This window comes from Rana temporaria, chromosome 8 (genome assembly GCF_905171775.1).
Source record: "Rana temporaria chromosome 8, aRanTem1.1, whole genome shotgun sequence".
In the NCBI taxonomy this organism is placed as follows: domain Eukaryota; kingdom Metazoa; phylum Chordata; class Amphibia; order Anura; family Ranidae; genus Rana; species Rana temporaria.
The window spans coordinates 136865829-136886596 of record NC_053496.1 but is presented as its reverse complement, the minus strand read 5'-3'; the positions used below and the strand labels follow the sequence as shown (position 1 = coordinate 136886596).

Here is a 20768-nt window from a genome sequence, read left to right as displayed (position 1 = left end):
ACTTGTTATAATTATTTATAATTATTTATTATATTATAATTTATAATTTTGTTTTTAAAAAAATGTCATACCCGGGATGCCTACTAGTCTCTTGTTTGGTCAGATTTAAGTGAGTTATTCCTAAGAATTACAGGCCTACAGTATAAAACACCAAATTTCCTTGCAAATAATTGTACCGCTTTCAGCACCTTTTTTCTGAAATAATCATACCGCCAGGGAGGTTAAGAAAATGTGAATATTACATAAGAAGATAAGGGCTGCACTGACTTTGGACTTAATAAACACAGTTGGCCAACACCAGCAGATGACATGGCTCCCCAAATCATCACTGACTTTTTGCATTTAAGATTGAAATCAAGATCCCAGAGTCTGAAGGAAGAGCGGAGAGGTACAGAATCCAAGTTGCATGAGGTCCAGTGTGAAGTTTCCACAGTCAGTGATGATTCGGTGAGACATACCATCTGCTGATGTTGGTCCACTGTGTTTTATCAAGTCCAAAGTCAGCGCAGCCCTTATCTTATGTAATATTCAAATTTTATGAGATGCATAAATACCTCCTTAACAAAATTTAAGTATTAAAGGGGTTGTAAACTTTCGTATTTTTGTTTGTTTGTTTGTTTTTTAAATAACAAACATGTCATACTTACCTCCACAGTGTAGTTAGTTTTGCACAGAGTGGCGCAGATCCTCCTCTTCCAGGGTCCCTCAGTGGTGCTGGTGACTCCTCCCTGAATCGAGTATTCACATTGGAGAAGGCTCTCCTAAGGTGGACATGGTTGCGAGCGTGCTCCTGAGTCCTGCATCTGTGTCCATTCACACATAATGCAGGACTCGGCCCCGCCCCTCGATGCCTCATCACTGGTTTTGATTTACAGCAGCGGGAGCCAACGGCTGCGCTGCTATCAATCTATCCAATCATGACACGAGACTCCAGCTAGAGCTGGTTTGCTCATTCCTGGTCAAAGCATGACATCTTTTAGGTAAGTAAAACTAGGGGGCTGCAGCACTACAGAAGGTGTTTCACTTCAATGCATAGAATGCATTAAAGGAGTTGTAAAGGTAAAAATAAAAATTCCCTAAATAACCTTCCTTACCTTAGTGTAGTCCTCCTTCACTTACCTCATCCTTCGATTTTGCTTTTAAATGTCCTTATTTCTTCTGAGAAATACTAACTTCCTGTTCTTCTGTCTGTACCTCCACACAGTAATGCGAGGCTCTCTCCCTGGTGTGGAGAAAGCCTCTTGGGGGGGGGGGGGCGAGCAGGGAAGTCAGGACACTCTCTACTTTGCAGATAGAGAAAGGAGCGTCCTGACACTTCTGTTTGCCCCCTCCCCCCTCAAGAGGCTTTTTTCCACACCAGGGAGAAAGCCTAGCATTACTGTGTGTAGTTACAGACAGAAGAACAGGAAGTGATGATTTCTCAGAAGAAATAAGGACATTTAAAAGCAAAATGGAAGGATTAAGCAAGTGAAGGAGGACTGCACTAAGGTAAAGGAAGCTATTTAGGAAAACATGTTTACCTTTACAACCCCTTTAAAGTGGAGTTCCACCCATTTTTTTTATGTTTGTCTGTGCTGCATGCCCTAATCTCATAGTGTTCAGAATGGACAATTTTTATTTATTTTGTTGCTTGTAAATACCTTTTTTTTGTAGTCCTTCATTACTTCCTCCTCCTTATTAGCCTAGGCTATTAAGTCACAAGGCTATTCGCAAGGGTTTCTAGGATAGGCATCATGTATCCCAGTAGTCCTTGCAAATAGCCTATTTGCATAGAGAAGGGGCGGCAACTTCCTCTGACACTCCCATTGCTATGGAAACCTGACTGAAACCTATTACATCGCTTGTGCAGCACTGAGCATGTGCGAGATCTGCAAGGCTGAAATCCAGGAAGTCATACAGTCTGGCTTCATGATGCCCACACTTAAGATGGCCACGGTCTATTTCTAGATTATAAACTAACTAAATGCTCTAACAACCTAACAAAACGGACCTTAGTTTACAGACTAACTTTACTAGACTACATTAAGCTTGTGTATTACAGGGGAATTTATATTTAAAAAGTGAAATTGTGGGTGGAACTCCCCTTTAAGGTGAAAATCCATGAGGGCTTACAACCCCTTTAAGGAGAAGCATAATACCCATAACAAATTCAGTATCACTAGATTAAATGTTTGTTGTAAAAATATGTGCTAATTGCTCTACATTGACCTTCAAAGGCAAAGTGAACGGATGACATTTCCAAGGTGTCCGTCAAGCAGGGCCCGTAATACTGACTCAACATCAGTCTGCTGTTAGTATCAAGGGAAAGACTCACAACAACCTTGATGAGATGGTAATCTAAATTATATTTATGTGCGATGTGTGCTTTGTATCACAGAAAAGAAAGATCTTTGATCAGTTGTCCATCTGTTAGATACAACTCACTAGAAACCTTATACTAATACTGGTGAACAGACAATGAAACTGAATACAGTGTTGATACTAAAATATATGCCAAACTCTGTTTGATTAGAACTTGCTGCATTAGGGTACACAGACCCCTTTTGGTTCATTTTTACAATATTTTTAAGAAGGAAAAACATGTACAGGTTTTCTTCTGCATGAGCAAGTCACGCTGCACTATAAGGGTGAGATAAAAAAATGTAAATGATGTAATAATATATGACACCAAGATTAAACACCTGCAAAAAAAAAACTATGGACCATAAGTTAAAATAGCCGAGGATATTACATAGAGGATGCTAATTTAGCAGATTGTATTCTCAGGGACTTATACAGACCTGGGGAGTAACAATAGTCTTTCTATGGTTGCCAAACATTTTAATCTTGTGGCATATACAGTAGCTGGATCTGATTGCGATTATCTTTTCCACCAGCAGGATCAAGTTGATCTAATCATTAACTAGCATTAGAAAATTGGTAATTTCCACATAGTAGCAATATATATTTGGCAGGTAGGGATATAAATTAATGCCAATAGTTTTTGACAACAGGATATATTACAGTTTACATAAGATTTTGTTTTAAAAGAACACACACTAATGATCTGGGTCCAGAAAGATAGAAAAACTGGGCATTGCCCCTGAGTGCCGGAAGAGATACCATGGGACCCAAGACAAAAATGTTTAATTGCACTCTTTCCTCCTTGAACTGAGATGGGTGGGGATTCCAGACATACTGGGGTTGATTTACTAAAACTGATGTGTGTAAAGTATGGTGCAGGTCTTAATAGAAGCCAATCAGCTTCTGTTTTTTGTCAAAACGTAATCGAACTAACTGAAATTAGAAGCTGATTGGCTACCGTGCAGAGCTGCACTCTCCAGTTTTAGTAAATCATCTCCACTATGTCCAGGCCAGCCCTAAGGCCTCGTACACACGATAGGTTAACCGGAGGACAACGGTCTGATGGACCGTTTTCATAGGTCAAAACCGATCGTGTGTGGGCCCCATAGGTTATTTAACCATAGGTTTAAAAAAAGCAAACCTGCTTTAAAATTAACCTATGGATTCCTAACCGACAGGTCAAAACCGATCGTTAGTAGGCACGACCATCGGTTAAAAATCCACGCATGCTCAGAATCAAGTCGACGCATGCTTGGAAGCACTGAACTTCGTTTTTTTTAGCACGTCGTTGTGTTTTATGTCACCGCGTTCTGACACGATCGGTTATTTAACCTATGGTGTGTAGGCGTGACGGACCATCAATCAGCTTCATCGGTTAACCTAAGACAATGGTTCTTCAGACCGTTGTCCTCTGGTTAACCTATCGTGTGTACAGGGCTTAAAGCAGTCATTTGATCCACCAGACCAAACCAAATGGGATGAGAAAAAGGGGGAGTGTTATGGTATGGTTTAACCAATATAATTTAGTCATAAAAAGCTTGATTAAACAGTCAGATTAACATTATGATAACTAAAATTTGTTATTTCACTAGGAAACTATGGTAGTTTATAAATTATCAAAAGAACACTTTTGTTCTGTCATTTGTTTTTTATTAAGGCACTAAAATTATGTTTATAATAAAAAATAAAAAGATAAAGTACTGTCTGTATTACTAAAGATATGCAAAACAAAAGTGCAAAATGTGACAATGAATTAAAAGGTTTGCTTACCAATGCCAGGCGTCTACCAAGCAAAATAGGAGAGTTGGAAGCTATGGTTCATGAAGACATTACTGAATCTTGGCTTCAATCTTCACACGACTGGGCAATTAATATTCCTGGCTATGCTCTCTTTCAGAAAGACAGGGTAAAACGCAAAGGTGTCTGTTTCTATGTGAGAAGTGATCTCCAAAGTGAGTGTGAAAGAGGATCTTATTCATGGAGAATGTAATGGTGCTAAAGCATTATGGGTAGAACTGCATATAGATGTGTGTATTTTGCATACATTGATTTACAAAAGACTCAACCCCAGAGCTGGATTCCTTAGTCACCATGCCAGAGACAATTTGGTCCTTGGTGCCAGGTTATTTACGTATAGTTGGGACCTGCTGATCGGCTGTATCACTGTATTAGTGTCACTGGTAATGTCAGTGTCAGTTACTCAGTTCAAACCCAGTGTCAGTTAGTGTCAACCCACTGCACTATCACAGTCCCACTATAAGTCACTGATCAGTGTCATTGGTAGTAAATAAAAAGCATTCTGTATATATACCATAGATTGTAGACGCTATAACTTTCACGCAAAACAATCAAAATACAATTATTGTGATTTTTTTTTATCAAGTAGTACAGTAGCAGAATACATTTTGGCCTAAAATTTTTTTTTTTTTTTTAATTTTCAGTCTTTTTATTAATTATATAATAATAATAATAATAAAAAAAACTCAGTGGTAATCAAATACCACCAGAAAGCCGAAAATATGGGTGAAAAAAAAATATATAAATGTAATTTGTGCCAAATGAAGTGCTTAAGTGGTTAAGGAAACTTTATAAAGTAAAGTATTGTCGAAAACATACTGTAAAGGATTTAGCATTTACATACACTTTATTCCGTTTCAAAATCTTGGAAGCATACTTAACCACTTCACCCCCGGAGGATTCGGCTGCCAAATGGGCAGAGCAATTTTGCGATTCGGCACTACGTCGCTTTAACTGACAATTGCGCGGTCATACGACGTGGTTACCAAACAAAATTTATGTCCCTTTTCCCCCACAAATAGAGCTTTCTTTTTGTGGTATTTGATCACCGCTACGGTTTTTATTTTTTGCGTTATAAACAAAAATAGAGCGACAATTTTGAAAAAAAAAACAATATTTTTAACTTTTTGCTATAACAAATATCCCCCAAAAATATATAAAAAAACATATCTTTTCCTCAGTTTAGGCCAATGCGTATTCTTCAACATATTTTTGGTAAAAAAAAAACGCAATAAGCGTTTATTGATTGGTTTGCACAAAAGTTATAGCGTACTAGTAATGGTGGCAATCAGCGATTTTTATTGTGACTGCGACATTATGGCAGACACATCAGACACTTGTGATGCTATTTTGGGACCATTGTCATTTACACAGCAATCAGTGCTATAAAAATGCACTGATTACAGGCATACCCCACTTTGTACTGTGTAAATGACACTGGCAGTGAAGGGGTTAAACACTAGGGGGCGCGGAAAGGGTTAAAGCGGAGGTTCACCCAAAAAAAAAATGTTAACATTACATTCAGCCGAGTTGTCCTAATGACAATCGGCTGTTTTTTTTAATTTTATCCCCGTACATCCCGTATTTTCACCACCGCTTCCAGGTATGTCTTCTGCGGGACTGGGCGTTCCTAATTGATTGACAGGCTTCCGACCGTCGCATACTGCGCGTCACGAGATGCCGAAAGAAGCCGAACGTCGGTGCGCAGGCGTCGTATAGAGCCGACTCGCAGTCCGGCTTCTTTCGGCAACTCATGACGCGCTGTATGCGACGGTCGGAAGCCTGTCAATCAATTAGGAATGACCAGTCCCGCAGAAGACATACCCGGAAGCGGCGGTGAAAATACGGTATGTACGGGATAACATTTTAAAAAACAGCCGATTGTCATTAGGACAACTCGGCTGAATGTAATGTTAAAAAATTTTTTTGGGGTGAACTCCGGCTTTCGGTGTGTCCTAGGGAATGATTATAACTGTGTGGGGCCTGGGCTTACTGTGACACGACACTGATGGCTGCTCCCAATTACACAGGCATCCCCCCCGTTCTGCAGCTCCGTGCCACGATCGCGGAACACCGGCGGACATCGAGTCCACAGGTCCCACGGGCACGGTCACAAAGCAGGGGTGCGCAAGTGCACCCACACGGTGGCAAATTGACGTATATATACGTTAATTTGCGCAGCAGTGCCATTCTGCCGACTTATATGTACAGGCGGCGGTTGGCAAGTGGTTAAATATCCTTGCGACAGAGAATTTAATTTTACCTGAACACTCTTTATTGGTCATCTGATACTTCTAGTCTGCTCAGTTGTCACTAATGATGCTTGTATTATTGCTCATTATGGCCAGCTTAGACAAAAACTGGCTCATGCAATCAATTTCCCATTTAAATCATGGTTATCAGAGTTGGAATAACAACATTTAAACAAGAGTGCACACTTCTCAGTAAAATGGGTTCAAGTGTGCAGATAATAAATCCACTGACTAAACATATGCTGATATTTTAAACCACTATTTAAAGCACATAGATGTATTTAATAAAAAATGCAATTACTTGAATGCTTTATTAACTTTGCTTTCAATGCATGCAGGGTGTCTTCCCATCTGGTAATCCTTTAATTGGCAATTACTGAAGCACCTTGCTGTTAGTGGCTTCTAGTAGTGTATTTTGGTCTGTCTGCAAATCAAGGCTTTATTTTCAATAAATAAGTGACCCATGCTGCAAAGATGTGTAAGGAAAACGTAATGAACAAAGTATAAAACACTTATTCACAATATTCGCATAACTAGCAAATGCACCTATTCCTTAAATGGGTAATTTGGACAGAGCAGCTTTGATATTGGAACATCATCTACTGCTTTTCCAGATTTGTTTAGGTCTTAAAGCGGGAGTTCACCTATTTAAGAATTTTTTTTTTTCTCCCATAATGTTCCTGCTCGTTCGGTCTAGGGGAATCGGCTATTTGTAGTAAAATATGAGCTGTACTTACCCGTTTTCGAGCTGCATCTTCTTCCGTCGCTTCCGGGTATGGGTCTTCGGGAGCGGGCGTTCCTTCTTGAGTGACAGCCTTCCGAGAGGCTTCCGACGGTCGCATCCATCGCGTCACTCGTAGCTGAAAGAAGCCGAACGTCGGTGCGGCTCTATACTGCGCCTGCGCACCGACGTTCGGCTTCTTTCGGAAAATCGTGACGCGATGGATGCGACCGTCGGAAGCCTCTCGGAAGACTGTCAATCAAGAAGGAACGCCCATTCCCGAAGCCCATACCCGGAAGCGACGGAGAGGATGCATCTCGTAAACGGGTAAGTACTGCACATATTTTAAAATAAATAGCCGATTCCCCTAGTAAAAACGAGCAGGAATCTAAGGGGGAAAAGTGCCCTCTAAGGGTGAACCCCCGCTTTAAGCGCGTAAATTATGTCATTAAGTAAAAATTTGATATCAATATTTATTCACAGTTTAATAACTTTTTAATAATGATAAAACTCACATATTCCAAAAGATAGAAAGCTCTACTTACTGACAACCACACGGTCTTCTTGGAACTGTATTCCTTTTGCTCGAAGTACTACTGCTGTCAAACGTCCAAGGTAGTCATTGTAGCTTAGAGAGAATTGTATGTCTCCATATTCGGATGGTGGCTGGTAAAAAAGGTAAAAACTGATTATTATCAAGATAGGAACACAGAATGTCTACTAACTGTAAGTTCGTTTCCTGCAACATAGTTACTTAAAGCAGTATTAAACCCAAAAGCAAACATTTATTATATCGCAGCTTAGTAAAAAAGGATACCTTACAAGAATTACTTGTTTGGTCAATGGTGGATTTTAAAGGCAACAACATGAGACATATACATTTATAAACACATATTGAAAACTAGTGTATTAAAAGGTCTGAGAGATAGCCAAAGACATGGGAAACATTGCCTGCAAATGCATCACTCAAAGAAAAACAGGACATACAGTAAATTACCATAAACGCCAGACGGTATATCAATTATTCATATCATCCAAGTGTCTTGTCCAGTTCAACAATTAATGGTGGAAATCGGCGGAATTCTGGGGGGCGGACAAAGGGAACCCAGGCATAACCATCCCAATTAGAGAGAAGAGGCACACAGAGGTGGAAAAAAGTCTTATAGGGTGAAACCAATAGGGCACCAGGGACATTATTATATGTCTATATTATATTATATGTATGTAAGGGTATATACTGTAATTCAATACAAAAAGGTAATATGTGGTAAATCATAAAAAAACGAATTCTTTACCGGAGTCATAACCTACACACAACCTGCAATGTAGAATAGGGATCAGGATGAAACAAGGAAGGAGAACCAGCCTTAATGATGCGTATAGCCCTGATGCTAAGCACTGTCCTTGTCAGACGGGTGACCTGTGCCTACTCTAGCAACACATGAAATGCACACCAAGCCTGGGAACCAGGGTCTTAAATGGATTACGCCTGATCCAAGATGGCCACCAAAGTCACATGGGGCGCCAGCATCCAATCAGACCGAGAAATCCATAGAGGAACTAGGTTTCTCTAGACTTCCTTCTCCACCTGCATTACCACTGTGGATGAGCACCACCTGCAGTGGAGACAATAGACTGCACCTGTCGTCAAGTGTATCTAAATCTGCTAATCCATATAACACTCCCTCCCCGAGACTGACAATGCTGCTGTTTATTGATGCTGACTTTGCTCCTTAATCCAGAGTGGGTGCACTCTAATGCAGGAGGTGTGTTAATGGCAAGATCCCTGGGTTAAAACAGAGGGGGGAAAGCCTAAAAAAACCTGTAGCCACCATATCTAATGATTGGTAAACATATAACATTGGTAAACATATGACATTTTTGGTTTTGGGTTTAATGTTGCTATAGGCTTCTTCAGATGCTAACTATAAATAAAAAAGCCTGAACAAAAACTCTGATTTGTGATTACTATTAATTATCTATCAGATGTTTTTTATGGTGGCCAGAAAATGTAGATAAGCAACTAAATCTGGGATCAATTAGTCCCATTAGATATGGGAATTCTTCTTGAGTGGGCTGAGCTTGCCTTTTTCTGTTGTGAACACCATGCAGCATCCAACTCAAGACACGTTTCTTTTTAGTTTTTGGTGGAATGGGGAACAGTTAACATTTCGGTCAAGTTTTAGTTTTTGTCTCTGATCCCCATTGGGAAGATTTTATTTTCTATCCACATCCTGTGACTCTTATGCAAGAAATGCAGGGTCCTGCAGAGAGACAACACCACAAATTGGGGGGATTCCTTGCCCACAGGACTGGGAGAGTCAGGACAGCTGCACAAAATTGGGAGAAACTGAAGCAAATAACGAGTCCAGGGGACCAGAGGGCGTCTGTAGGTCTCAAGAGAGTGAGAGAGCTCAGGGTGTCAGTGCATTCACAAGCAGACTCAAATTAATAATTTAAATATTAACTCTAGATTTATGTACATGCCTATTTAAAGTCTATAATTAGAGAGCTTTGAGCTGGAAGCGGTGGAGATGAAGGTGAGATTCCTTGAGAAAGTCTATATGTGGTCTCCTATAGATAGGGCTTTAGAAGCTGCCAAGAATACTTCAAAGCAGGACCTTTTAAAGAACAATGTAGATGAGGATAATAGGGAATATATCAAGACTAGCTCCCAATCGGTCTCTTTTAAAGACATGGTATAACCTGTTCGGTGATGTTAAACAAATTGTATGCAGGTATTTACTCAGCTCACAAACAGATGTAGTATTAAAGGAGATATCATGTCCAGAGATCGCTTTGTGGTTAAATGACATCCACGATTGGCAGTATATGAATACCTAGCTTGTTTCAATCCAGTTAAAGAAATCAATGCACATGGCTGGATACAGTGGGCATGTTTGGGTGTAGGGCTCTTGCGCATGCTCAGAATCAAGTCGACACATTCTCAGAAGCATTGAACTTTATTTTCTTGGCTTGTCGTAGTGTTGTACGTCACCGCGTTCTTGACAGTCAAAAGTTCACCGAACTTTTGTGTGACCGTGTGTATGCGAGAGGAATTCCGTCGGGAAAACCATTGTTATTTTTTTCGGCAAGAAAAACGCTTGTGTGTACGGGGCATAAGTAATTTCTTGTCAGTGGAATAATGGCATGGTTGTGCGACCATTTTAAGAACTACCATATATACTCAAGTATAAGCCGAGTTTTTCAGCACATTTTTTTGTGCTGAAAATGCCTCCCTTGGCTTATACTCGAGTAACCTTTTTGCGCCTAATCTCCCGGACTTTGGGGACCCGGTACTGGCCTTGGCACACATATAACTTCACTCTTCCTCTACAAGTGTGCAGAGTTTGTTGTCTGGGGGACCTACGGCCGGGGAGCACCGATTTTTCAAATTCAGGTACCCCTTCTATAGACTCCCATGTTAAACGGTAATTTCTCCAGTAAATTTAGGGACTCTGTACCGGTTGGCCGTAGGTCTCCTGGACCTGAAGCTTGGCACACATGTATCCCCAGTTCTCCTCTACAAGTGTGCAAAGTTTGCTGTCTGGGGGACCTATGGCCAGGAGCACCGATTTTTCAAACCAGGCACCCCTTCTATATACTCCCATGTTAAACGTAAGTCTAGTCATGGACACAGTGAGGCATGGGCACAGTAAGGCATGGACTCAGTGAGGCACAGTGAGGCATGGGCACAGTGAGGCATGGACACAGTGAGGCATGCACATGAACACAGTGAGGCAAAGTGAGGCACAGTGAGGCATGCAGATGGACACCCTAGGCTTATACTCGAGTCAGTAAGTTTTCCCGGTTTTTGTTGTGGTAAAATTAGGTGCCTCAGCTTATACTCAAGTATATACGGTATCTGTACAACAGCAGGACCAACAAAATACCAATGTAGCATGTCATTTTGTGGATACCCCTTAACACTGGATCTGGTTATACACAGGAAAAAAAAACAAAAGGAAAAATTGTCCTGGGAATCCTCAATATAGGATTTTGGCGGTGCCCACCACCAAAATAGGTAAATTAAATTAAGGTGGGTGTCACCAATTGTATACAGCAACAGGAAAAGGAAAGCAGGTACAGACATCAACTATTTATTATACACTGTATCAAAAAGCAATGTATGTCACATGAAAAAGTGCCCCCCTGCCCCAAACCTTCCCTGACCATCCTTGACTCCCTAACTTTTCCTCCTACCACAACCCCCTAAAAATGATACACAAAATTGACAACCCTGTTAGGGGAGGTTGATCTGTTCTTCTTACTGAGTAGAAGATAACTATACTGGATATATGTTTGGACACTTGAATGGGACATTATTACAAATTAAAGTGGAGTTCCGGCCACAATTTCACTTTTTAAATTTAAATACCCCTGTAATACACAAGCTTAATGTATTCTAGTAAAGTTAGTCTGTAAACTAAGGTCCGTTTTGTTAGGTTGTTACAGCATTTAGACACTTTATAAAATAGAAATTGACTGGGGCCATCTTAAGTGTGTGCATCATGAAGCCAGACTGTATGACTTCCTGGATTTCACCCTTGCAAATCTCGCACATGCTCAGTGCTGCACAAGCAGTGTCAGATCAGGTTTCAGCACCTGTGCTGTCCAAGTCACATGATTCTTTGAGACTGGGGAATGCACAGACTCCTGGAAAGTTACACCCACTACATTCCCAGGAGTCTGTGCGGTGTAGTTTAGGAAGCATTAAGCACCTAGGTGCAGGAAGTGGGAAGATTAACTATTCTGCCTAGCAACAACACTTTGAAGGCATCTAAAAAAAAAAAAAAAAAATTCGTAAAGGACTAATGACATTTTTTTAAAACTACTGATGTAATGTTATATTTATAGGTGGAACTCCACTTTAAGTTAAGTTACATTTTCTCCTTTTCTTTTTGTTCCATTTTTGCTTTTTCTTACCTTTTTTACACTCTCTCTTTTTCCCTTTTTTTTCTACTCCATTCTTCTCTTTTCTTCCTCCTGCCTTTTTTCTCTACCTTCTTTTGCTAACCTTTCCAAAGGATACGTTATGTTTTTGTTACAGTTATACAACACATAGGGGTTCATTTACAAAAAAAAAGGAGAGTGCAAATTCCGATGTAGCTGTTTATGGTAATCAATCAGCTTCTGACTTTAGCTTGTTCAATTAAGCTTTGACAAAAAAACAACAGATTTTGCACTCTCCAGTTTTAGTCAATCAACCCCAATTTTTCAAGCAATTTAAAGTGGAACTTTACTCATAACAACTTAATAAAAATAATGTTCTTTAGCAAGGAGCATACATTCCACATTATTATTTATGCTACCAAAATTAGTGTGTGCTGTGAATTGCCTCCAGCATTTCCCCTGTTTCTTCGTGCTTGAGGCTGCCATTTTGCTAAAGCCCGGCGTCCTTAAGTGGCAGTAAATCTTTAGGCTGTCAGCAGATCAGCCTCCAGACACATATTTTTGTTTTACATAGCTATATCGGCAAAAGAGGCCAGCCACAAGTGATCCATCAGGACTTAATTTTCTGACCACTTTAAGGTCTAATTCTCTATACCTTCTTACCTCTGAACTCTCTTGTTCAAGATCCCGCCAAATGACAAGCTTGCCATCATCTGTTAAATTCTCATTTTTCAGGGGGAAGAGAACCTGTCCTAAAAGATGGTGCTTCTTTATTTTATCCACGTGATAGACAGAAAATCTCAGAATTCTCTGACGTAATGTTTTGCCAGAAACCTGCAGAAAATCAGATACATGGTCTATACATGATCGCGAGTGTGGTGTATTTTCAAAGTATATCCAAAAGCTGAGAGTTAAGTTACAGACCCCAAGCTTTCTACCCTCTTCCAAATACAATGGCTTTGAAAACAATGCATGAACTCTTAAAACAAATTCTACAATATTATAAAATTGAGATGTCTTGGCAGCATTGTTTTAATCGGGTCATAAATAACCTTCTTTAACATTTGTAAATTGTCAGTACATGCTTATCATTAATGTTTTATACAAATTTAAACTTGGAAACAAAGCCAAACTATTACATTCATTTGAACAAGAACATTTTTTTGGAGTACTGCCACAAGCAAATAAAGTTACAATCTGAATGTCTGACAGCACAAGGAAAAATCCTGACAAACCTGCTAAACATGCCGATTTCCTAATTTTTAAGATATTTGTTTGGTTTTGGGTTTGCTTTTGTTCTTTCAGATTAGGGACATTTTAAAGTAAAACCCTGTCATGAGGAAAATACAGACCATATCAGGCCTGTGACCTCTTGCTAAATATGCTAGTTGCCTGTCTGTTATACTAATTCATTGGCTCCAATACTTTCTGAATCTCTCACCTAAAACAGTTATGTACATCAGGAAGTTTGAAGTAAACTCAGAAGTTCCTTATCTCCATACTTGTTTCAGGTTAGTGATTCAAAGTTTTATTTTTTTAATAGGCAGTTATTTATATAGTTACATAGTAGGTGAGGTTGAAAAAACCCTCTACGCAGTTTAAGGTTAAACCTATTTTCTTCTAATTTTAATGAGTGGCCATGTTTCTTATTAACCACTTCCATACAGGGCACTTACGCACCTTCCTGCCCAAGCCAATTTTCAGCTTTCAGCACTGTCGCACTTTGAATGACAATTGCGCGGTCATGCTACACTGTACCCAAACAAAATTGGCGTCCTTTTTCCCCCACAAATAGAGCTTTCTTTTGGTGGTATTTGATCACCTCAGCGATTTTTTTTGCGCAACAACTAAAAAAAGACTGAAAATTTAGAAAAAAATATACGTTTTTATTTTTTTCTGCAAATTTTTTTGTAAATAAGTACGTTTTCTCTTTTAATTACGGGCACTGATATGGCGGCACTGATGGGCACCAATGAGATGGCACTGATGGACATTGATGAGGTAGTACTGACGGGCACAGATGAGGTGGCACTGATTGGCGGCGCTGGTATGCGGCACTGATGGGCACACATAGGCGGCACTGATGGGCACACATAGGCAGCACTGATGGGCACTCATGGGCGGCACTGATGGGCACTGATGGGCACTCATGGGCGGCACTGATGGGCACTCATGGGCGGCACTGGGCACTCATAGGCGGCACAGATGGGCAGTCATGGACGGCACTGATGGATACTTATGGGTGGCACAGATGGGCACTGATAGGTGGGCACTGGGCATGGATGGGCACTGTGGGGTGGCACTGATGGACACTGTGGGGTGGCACTGATGGACACTGTGGGGTGGCACTGATGGACACTGTGGGTTGGCACTGATGGACACTGTGGGGCGGCACTGATTTACCCATGTGTGCCAATCAGTGCCCATTTGTGGGCACTGATTGTCATTTTTTTTTTAATGCTTTCTTTTTTTTGCCCAGACTTTTTTTTTGCCCTTTTTTTGTTTGTTTTTGCCCTTCCCTGGTCCAGGGTGGACTTCCCTGGTGGTCCAGTGTGGCGATCCGAGGGGGGGCTGCGCTGATAAACAATCAGCGCGAACCCCCCCTGTCAGGAGAGCCGCCGATCGGCTCTCCTCTACTTGCGTCTGTCAGACGCGAATGAGGAGGAGCCATCAACGGCTCGTCCTGTTTACATCGTGATCAGCCGTGGTTGGACATGGCTGATCACGTGGTAAAGAGTCTCCGTGAGAGACTCTTTACCGAGATCGGTGTTGCAGGGTGTCAGCGGGGTGTCAGCGGGGGGCGCACAGCGGCTCAGAATCCTGAGGACGTCATATGACATCCAGTCAGGATTCTACAACTACTTTGCCGCCGTCAATATGTCATTGGTGGGCGGCAAGTGGTTAAACTCCCTGCCACAAAAAAGTTTTATCCCTATTATGGGATCACCAGTATGGTATTTGTAAATTGAAATCATATCCCCTCTCAAGCATCTCTTCTCCAGAGAGAATAAGTTCAGTGTTCGTAACTTTTCCTCATAACCAAGATCCTCCAGTCCCTTTTTTAGTTTTGTTGCCCTTCTCTGTACTCGCTCCATTTCCAGCTCCATTGCCCGGAACTGGACAGAATACTCCAGGTGAGGCAGGACCAGAGTCTTGTAGAGTGAGAGAATTATCCCTTTATCTCTTGATAATACCCTTGTTAATGCATGCCAATATTCTGTTTGCTTTGTTAGCAGCAGCTTGACATTGCTGAGCCTATCATCTACTAGGACCCCAGGTCCTTTTCCACCGTTTATTCCCCCAGAGGTTCTCCCCCAGTAAGTAGATTGCATTCATATTTTTGCCACCCAAATGCATTATTTACACAACCTCATTTGCCATGTAGTTGTCCACCCCAATAATTTGTTCAGATCTACTTGCAAGGTTCCCACATCCTGCAGAGAAGTTATTGCCCTGCTTTGCTTAGTATCATCTGCAAATACAGAGATTGAACTGTTTACCCCATTCTCCGGGTCATTTATGAACAAATTAAATAGAATTAGTCCCATGACAGAACCCTGGGGTACCCCACTTTCCACCCCTGACCATTCCAAGTACTCCCCATTTATCACTAGCCTCTGAACTCGCCCTTGTAGCCAGTTGCCAGGTTGCGTGCTCGGATAAAGGGTCTGGTATGGATTTTTGGGGGGACCCCACACCATTTTTTTTATTTTGGTGCGGAGTTCTCCTTAAAATCCATACCAGATCGTTTTTTTGGGGGAACCCAGCGTCATTTTCTTTTTTTTTTATTACGCAGGGTTCCCCTTAATATCCATACCAGACCTAAAGGGCCTGATATGGAATTTGGGGGAACCCACGCACATTTTTTGATGTTGGTTCCCTGCACAAAATGTCATTTTTGAAGGAAAAAAAGGTCATTTAAAACTACTAATGGCAATACAGATAGAAGTCATTGAAAATAATGGCAGGGGTTCCCCTTAATATTCATACCAGACCCAAAGGGCCTAGTAATGGACTGGGGGGGACCCTGTCATTTTTTTCAATTACTTTTCTCTGTATTGCCGGGACCGACAATTCATGAATAGCCGGGAGTAGTTTTAAATGACTTTTTTTCCTTCAGAAATTACACTTTGTGCAGGGACAATTCTAAACACGGGAAACATGTGCTACTTTACATGCATACTTTAGACACCCCCCAAGTACGAAATTTAAAGGAATATTTCACTTTTATTGTTTCACTTTAAGCATTATTAAAATCACTGCTCCCGAAAAAACTGCAGTTTTTAAAACTTTTTTTTGCATTGATACATGTCCCCTAGGGCAGGACCCGAGTCCACAAACACTTTTATGACAATAACTTGCATGTTAACCTTTAAAATTACCACTTTTGATTTCTCCCATAGACTTTTAAAGGGTGTTCCGCGGCTTTTCGAATTTGCCGCAAACACCCAAAATTGTTCACCGAATGGGCGAACAGCCAATGTTCGAGTCGAGCTCATGTTCGACTCGAACATAAAGCTCATCCCTATTCTTCATGAATCCATGCTTATTACTGCTAATGATACCATTTTCATTACTGAAATATTTTATATGGTCCCTTATCATCCCCTCCAAGAGCTTGCATACTATTGATGTTAGGCTAGTTGGTCTGTAATTCCCAGGGATGTATTTTGGCCCTTTTTAAATATTGGTGCTACATTGGCTTTTCTCCAATCAGCTGGTACCATTCCAGTCAGTAGACTGTCAGTAAAAATTAGGAACAATGGTCTGACAAATACTTGACTGAGTTCCCCAAGGACCCTCGGGTGCAAGCCATCTGGTCCTGGTGATTTATTAATGTTACGTTTTTCAAGTCTATTCCTAATTCTGTCCTCTGTTGGTTGCCATGAGGGTTCTTCCTGTGATGTGTCATGAGGATAAACATAGCAGTTTTGGCTACGGAAGCCCCCTGATTCCCTCGTGAAGACTGAGGCCCCGTACACACCATAGAATCCATCCGCAGATAAATCCCAGCAAATGGGTTTCAGCGGATAGATCCTATGGTGTGTACACGCCAGCGGATCTTTTTCCGCGGATATATCTCCCCTGGGATGGATTCCAGCAGATCGAATATTTGCTGACATGCAGAACATATCCATCTGCTGGAGTCCATCCCAACGGATGGATCCGCTGGTCTGTACAGACTCACCGGATCCATCCGTCCGAAGGGATCCCCCGCATGCGTCGTAATGATTCGACGCATGCGTGGAATTCCTTATATGACAGCGTCGCGCACGTCGCCGCGTCATAATCGCGGCGACGGCGCGACACGTCATCGCCAGAGGATTTCGGCGCGGATTTCAATGCGATGGTGAGTACACTCCATCGCATTAAAATCTGCTGAAATCCTCGAGAGGATTTATCCGCGGAAACGGTCCACTGGACCGTATTCGCGGATAAATTCTATCGTGTGTATGGGGCCTGAGGAGAAGAATAAATGCAATACCTTCGCCATCTCACCATCTTTGTAACCAGATTCCCTTCCTCATTCTTTATGGGGCCAATACGGTCTGTCCTCCCTATTTTACTGGGAGGACAGACCCAGAAAATAATTTCTTGGGATTTTGCTCTCCTCCGCTATGTGTCTTTTGTGTTCTATCTTATCCACATTAATTGCACTCTTACATTTCTTGTTGCATTCTTTATAAAGTCTGAATGCTGATGATGATCCCTCAACCTTGTATTTTTTGAAGGCCTTCTCCTTTGCTTTTATATGCATTCTTACATTGAAGTTAAGCTATCCAAGACTTTTGTTCGCTCTTTTACATTTATTACCCAATGGGATGCATTGGCTAATGCCCTTATTTTATATGCTCTTAAAGCAAACCTATCTCTTCCATGTTGTTAGTTCCTAAGATTTTATCCCAATTTATGCCTTCTAGCAAGGTTCGTAGTTTAGAGAAGTTGGCTCTTTTGAAATTCAGTGTCTATGTATTTATTCCCTTTATGTTTCCTATTTGTGTGATTTATACTGAAGCCAATTGACCTGTAATCGCTGTTTCCTAAATTGCCCTGTATTTCCACATCCGTGATCAGGTCTGTATTGTTGGTAATCAGTAGATCCAGTAACGCTTTATTTCTAGTTGGTGCGTCTAACATCTGACCCATGAAATTGTCCTGCAAGACATTTAGAAACTGGCAAGCCTTAGACGAATGCGTGGTTCCCTCCGCCCAGTCTATGTCTGGATAATTAAAATCCCCCATTATGATAACACTTCCCATTCTTGCTGCTAATCCAATTTGTGATAGGAAATCTGTCTCTCCCTCCCCCCTCAGGTTAGGAGGCCTATAGCATACTCCCAGTATTATTTTCCCCTTAGCTTTATCCCTTTGGAGCTCTACCCATAACGATTCCTCCTCCTCCCTAGCCCCCTTAGTGATGTCATCTCTCACATTTACTTGTACATTATTCTTGATATATAGGCATACCCTTCCCCCTTTTTTTACCCTTTATCCCTGCGATAAAGGGTTTACCCTTGAATGCCTGCCAGCCAATCATGAGAGCTGTTGAATCAGGTCTCTGAAATTCACACAAAATCTAAATCCTCCTCATACAACAGTATCTCTAGTTCACCCATCTTGTCCACCAGGCTCCTGGCATTGGTGAACATGCCACATAGTTTAGACCAGTCACATACTATCCTCTTATTGGGTGTTCTGAGATTGCAACTAGGACTTGTTAGTATACTTACCTTAGGTTTATGTACTTTAGTCAACTTACCACTAATGCCCCCAATACTACTCTCTGGAATATGTTCCGCACTGATTATCTCTACCTCTGGACCCTCCCCCAGTCGCCTAGTTTAAAAACCCCAGTTTTCATTCTGCAATTATACATGCTGTTTTAGGATTAATTAAATGGCATCTTTTTAATCCCGTCAAATGATTCCTGTTGAAAATATTAGTAACTCAATACTATATTAAAGCTAAACTATAGTTTACATTTTTACATTTTATATACGAGTATAGAGGTTTCACTACTGTCTGCAGTTCCATTGGGAAGATTTCCTCTCATGTTTTATCACTGTGACAAAAGAACAGGAAATGAAGGAAACAGGCATCCCTTGGACAAGACAGCACAGACAACTATTCGGACCTCACAGAGGTTCTACCCTTTCTCCTTTCTACTACAAAAACAGTTTAGAACCAGAAGTGTTTAAACATAGCACTATGTCCCCTTCACTACCTCTGTGAATTTAAGTAATCTTAGTGAACGGAGAACTTTCCTCTTAATAATTGTCTCAAACTTGTCAGCACAAGTGCATTATGTGAACATACCTGAAAGACAAAGTTTTCATCAAACTGGGGGTTCAAGGTTTTACGTTTTGTTTTTGACTGAAGAGAGCGCCTTTCATCAGGCAGGAGATGCATCTTCACAAAAGGGTTGCAGGAGTCTGAGTTAAAGTGAAGGTTCCTTACTTTAATAAGAGAAACCACCAATCTCTCTGTCTCATGTTCATACTCTACAGCAAACCAAATGCGCCCAATATTTCCTTCTGGAAAATCAGTTTCTTCATTATCATCTGGATATTTGTACAAAGCCGGGTTGATGGAGCCCAAAACATATGCTGCCCCTAATAATTGTAAGAGTAGATTAGATTATTATATTTTCTAGCAGCCATAATTAAAACAAAAACATTAGATTTGTTATCAAATAGCAGTAATAGACACAGAGGCCCAGATTCACGTAGGGAGCGCGTATTTGTGAGCGGGCGTAACGTATCCTATTTACACTACACCTCCGCAACTTTGACAGGCAAGTGCAGTAGTCACAAAGCAAAGTTGCGGCGGCGTAGCGTAAATAGGCCGGCGTAAGCCCGCCTAATTCAAATGTGGAACATGTGGGCGTGTTGTATGTTAATTTATTGTGACCCCACGTAAATGACGCTTTTTACAAACCGCGCATGCGCAGTCCATGAAAGTATCCCAGTGCGCATGCTCCAAATTAACCCGCAAAAAGCCAATGCTTTCGACGTGAACGTAAATGACGCACAGCCCTATTCGCAAACGACTTACGCAAACAATGTAATCGACGGAAAATTCAAAGCTGACCCGACGTCCATAGTTTTAACATTGGCTGCGCCTCATATAGCAGGGGTAACTTTACGCCGGAAAAAGCTTAATGTAAACGGCGTATCTGTACTGCGATGGCCGGATGTACGTTTGTGAATAGGCGTATTTAGCTGATTTACATATTCTAGGCGTAAATCAGCATACACGCCCCTAGCGGCCAGCGTAAATATGCAGTTAAGATACGACGGCGTAGGAGACTTATGCTGGTCGTATCTTAGACAAATTCTGGTGTATCTGATTCTTTGAATCAGGCGCCAAGATACGACGCCTCACACTCAGAGATACGACGGCGTATCTGGAGATACGCCGTCGTATCTCCTACCTGAATCTGGGCCAGAATCTAAATTTTTTACTGAAAGCAATTATTTTCCTAATTAAATTGACTTATACATTAAAGACCACCATATGCTGCTTCTTAATGTTCTGTATAAAAACTAGACATGTGCATTTGTTTTCGTCTGAATTTTTTTTTTGTCTGAATTTTGGGTATTTTCGTTATCGTTTTAAAAAACGAAAACGAACGCGCAGAATCCGAAATCCGAAAGATCAGACATAAAAAAATGCTTTATTTTTGTTTTCGTTGCTACAACAGTTTGATATAGATAGGAGATTCGACATGACGCTGACAATAGCGATTTGTGTCTATCGAA

The 20768-nt window shown here is 41.1% G+C and overlaps 1 protein-coding gene across 2 annotated transcripts in view; it reads right to left on the bottom strand.

Moving 5' to 3' along the window:
* The window catches only part of LOC120909096 (synaptotagmin-15-like), a 126949-nt gene that overhangs the window by 39118 nt on the left and 67063 nt on the right, over positions 1-20768 (bottom strand). For both annotated transcript variants that reach the window (XM_040320747.1, XM_040320748.1), the window contains exons 4-6: positions 19324-19619; positions 12670-12840; positions 7659-7779 (exon numbers count right to left, since the gene is read on the bottom strand). In XM_040320747.1, the coding sequence (XP_040176681.1) occupies positions 7659-7779; positions 12670-12840; positions 19324-19619 (588 nt within the window). The remainder of the gene's footprint in view (positions 1-7658; positions 7780-12669; positions 12841-19323; positions 19620-20768) is intronic.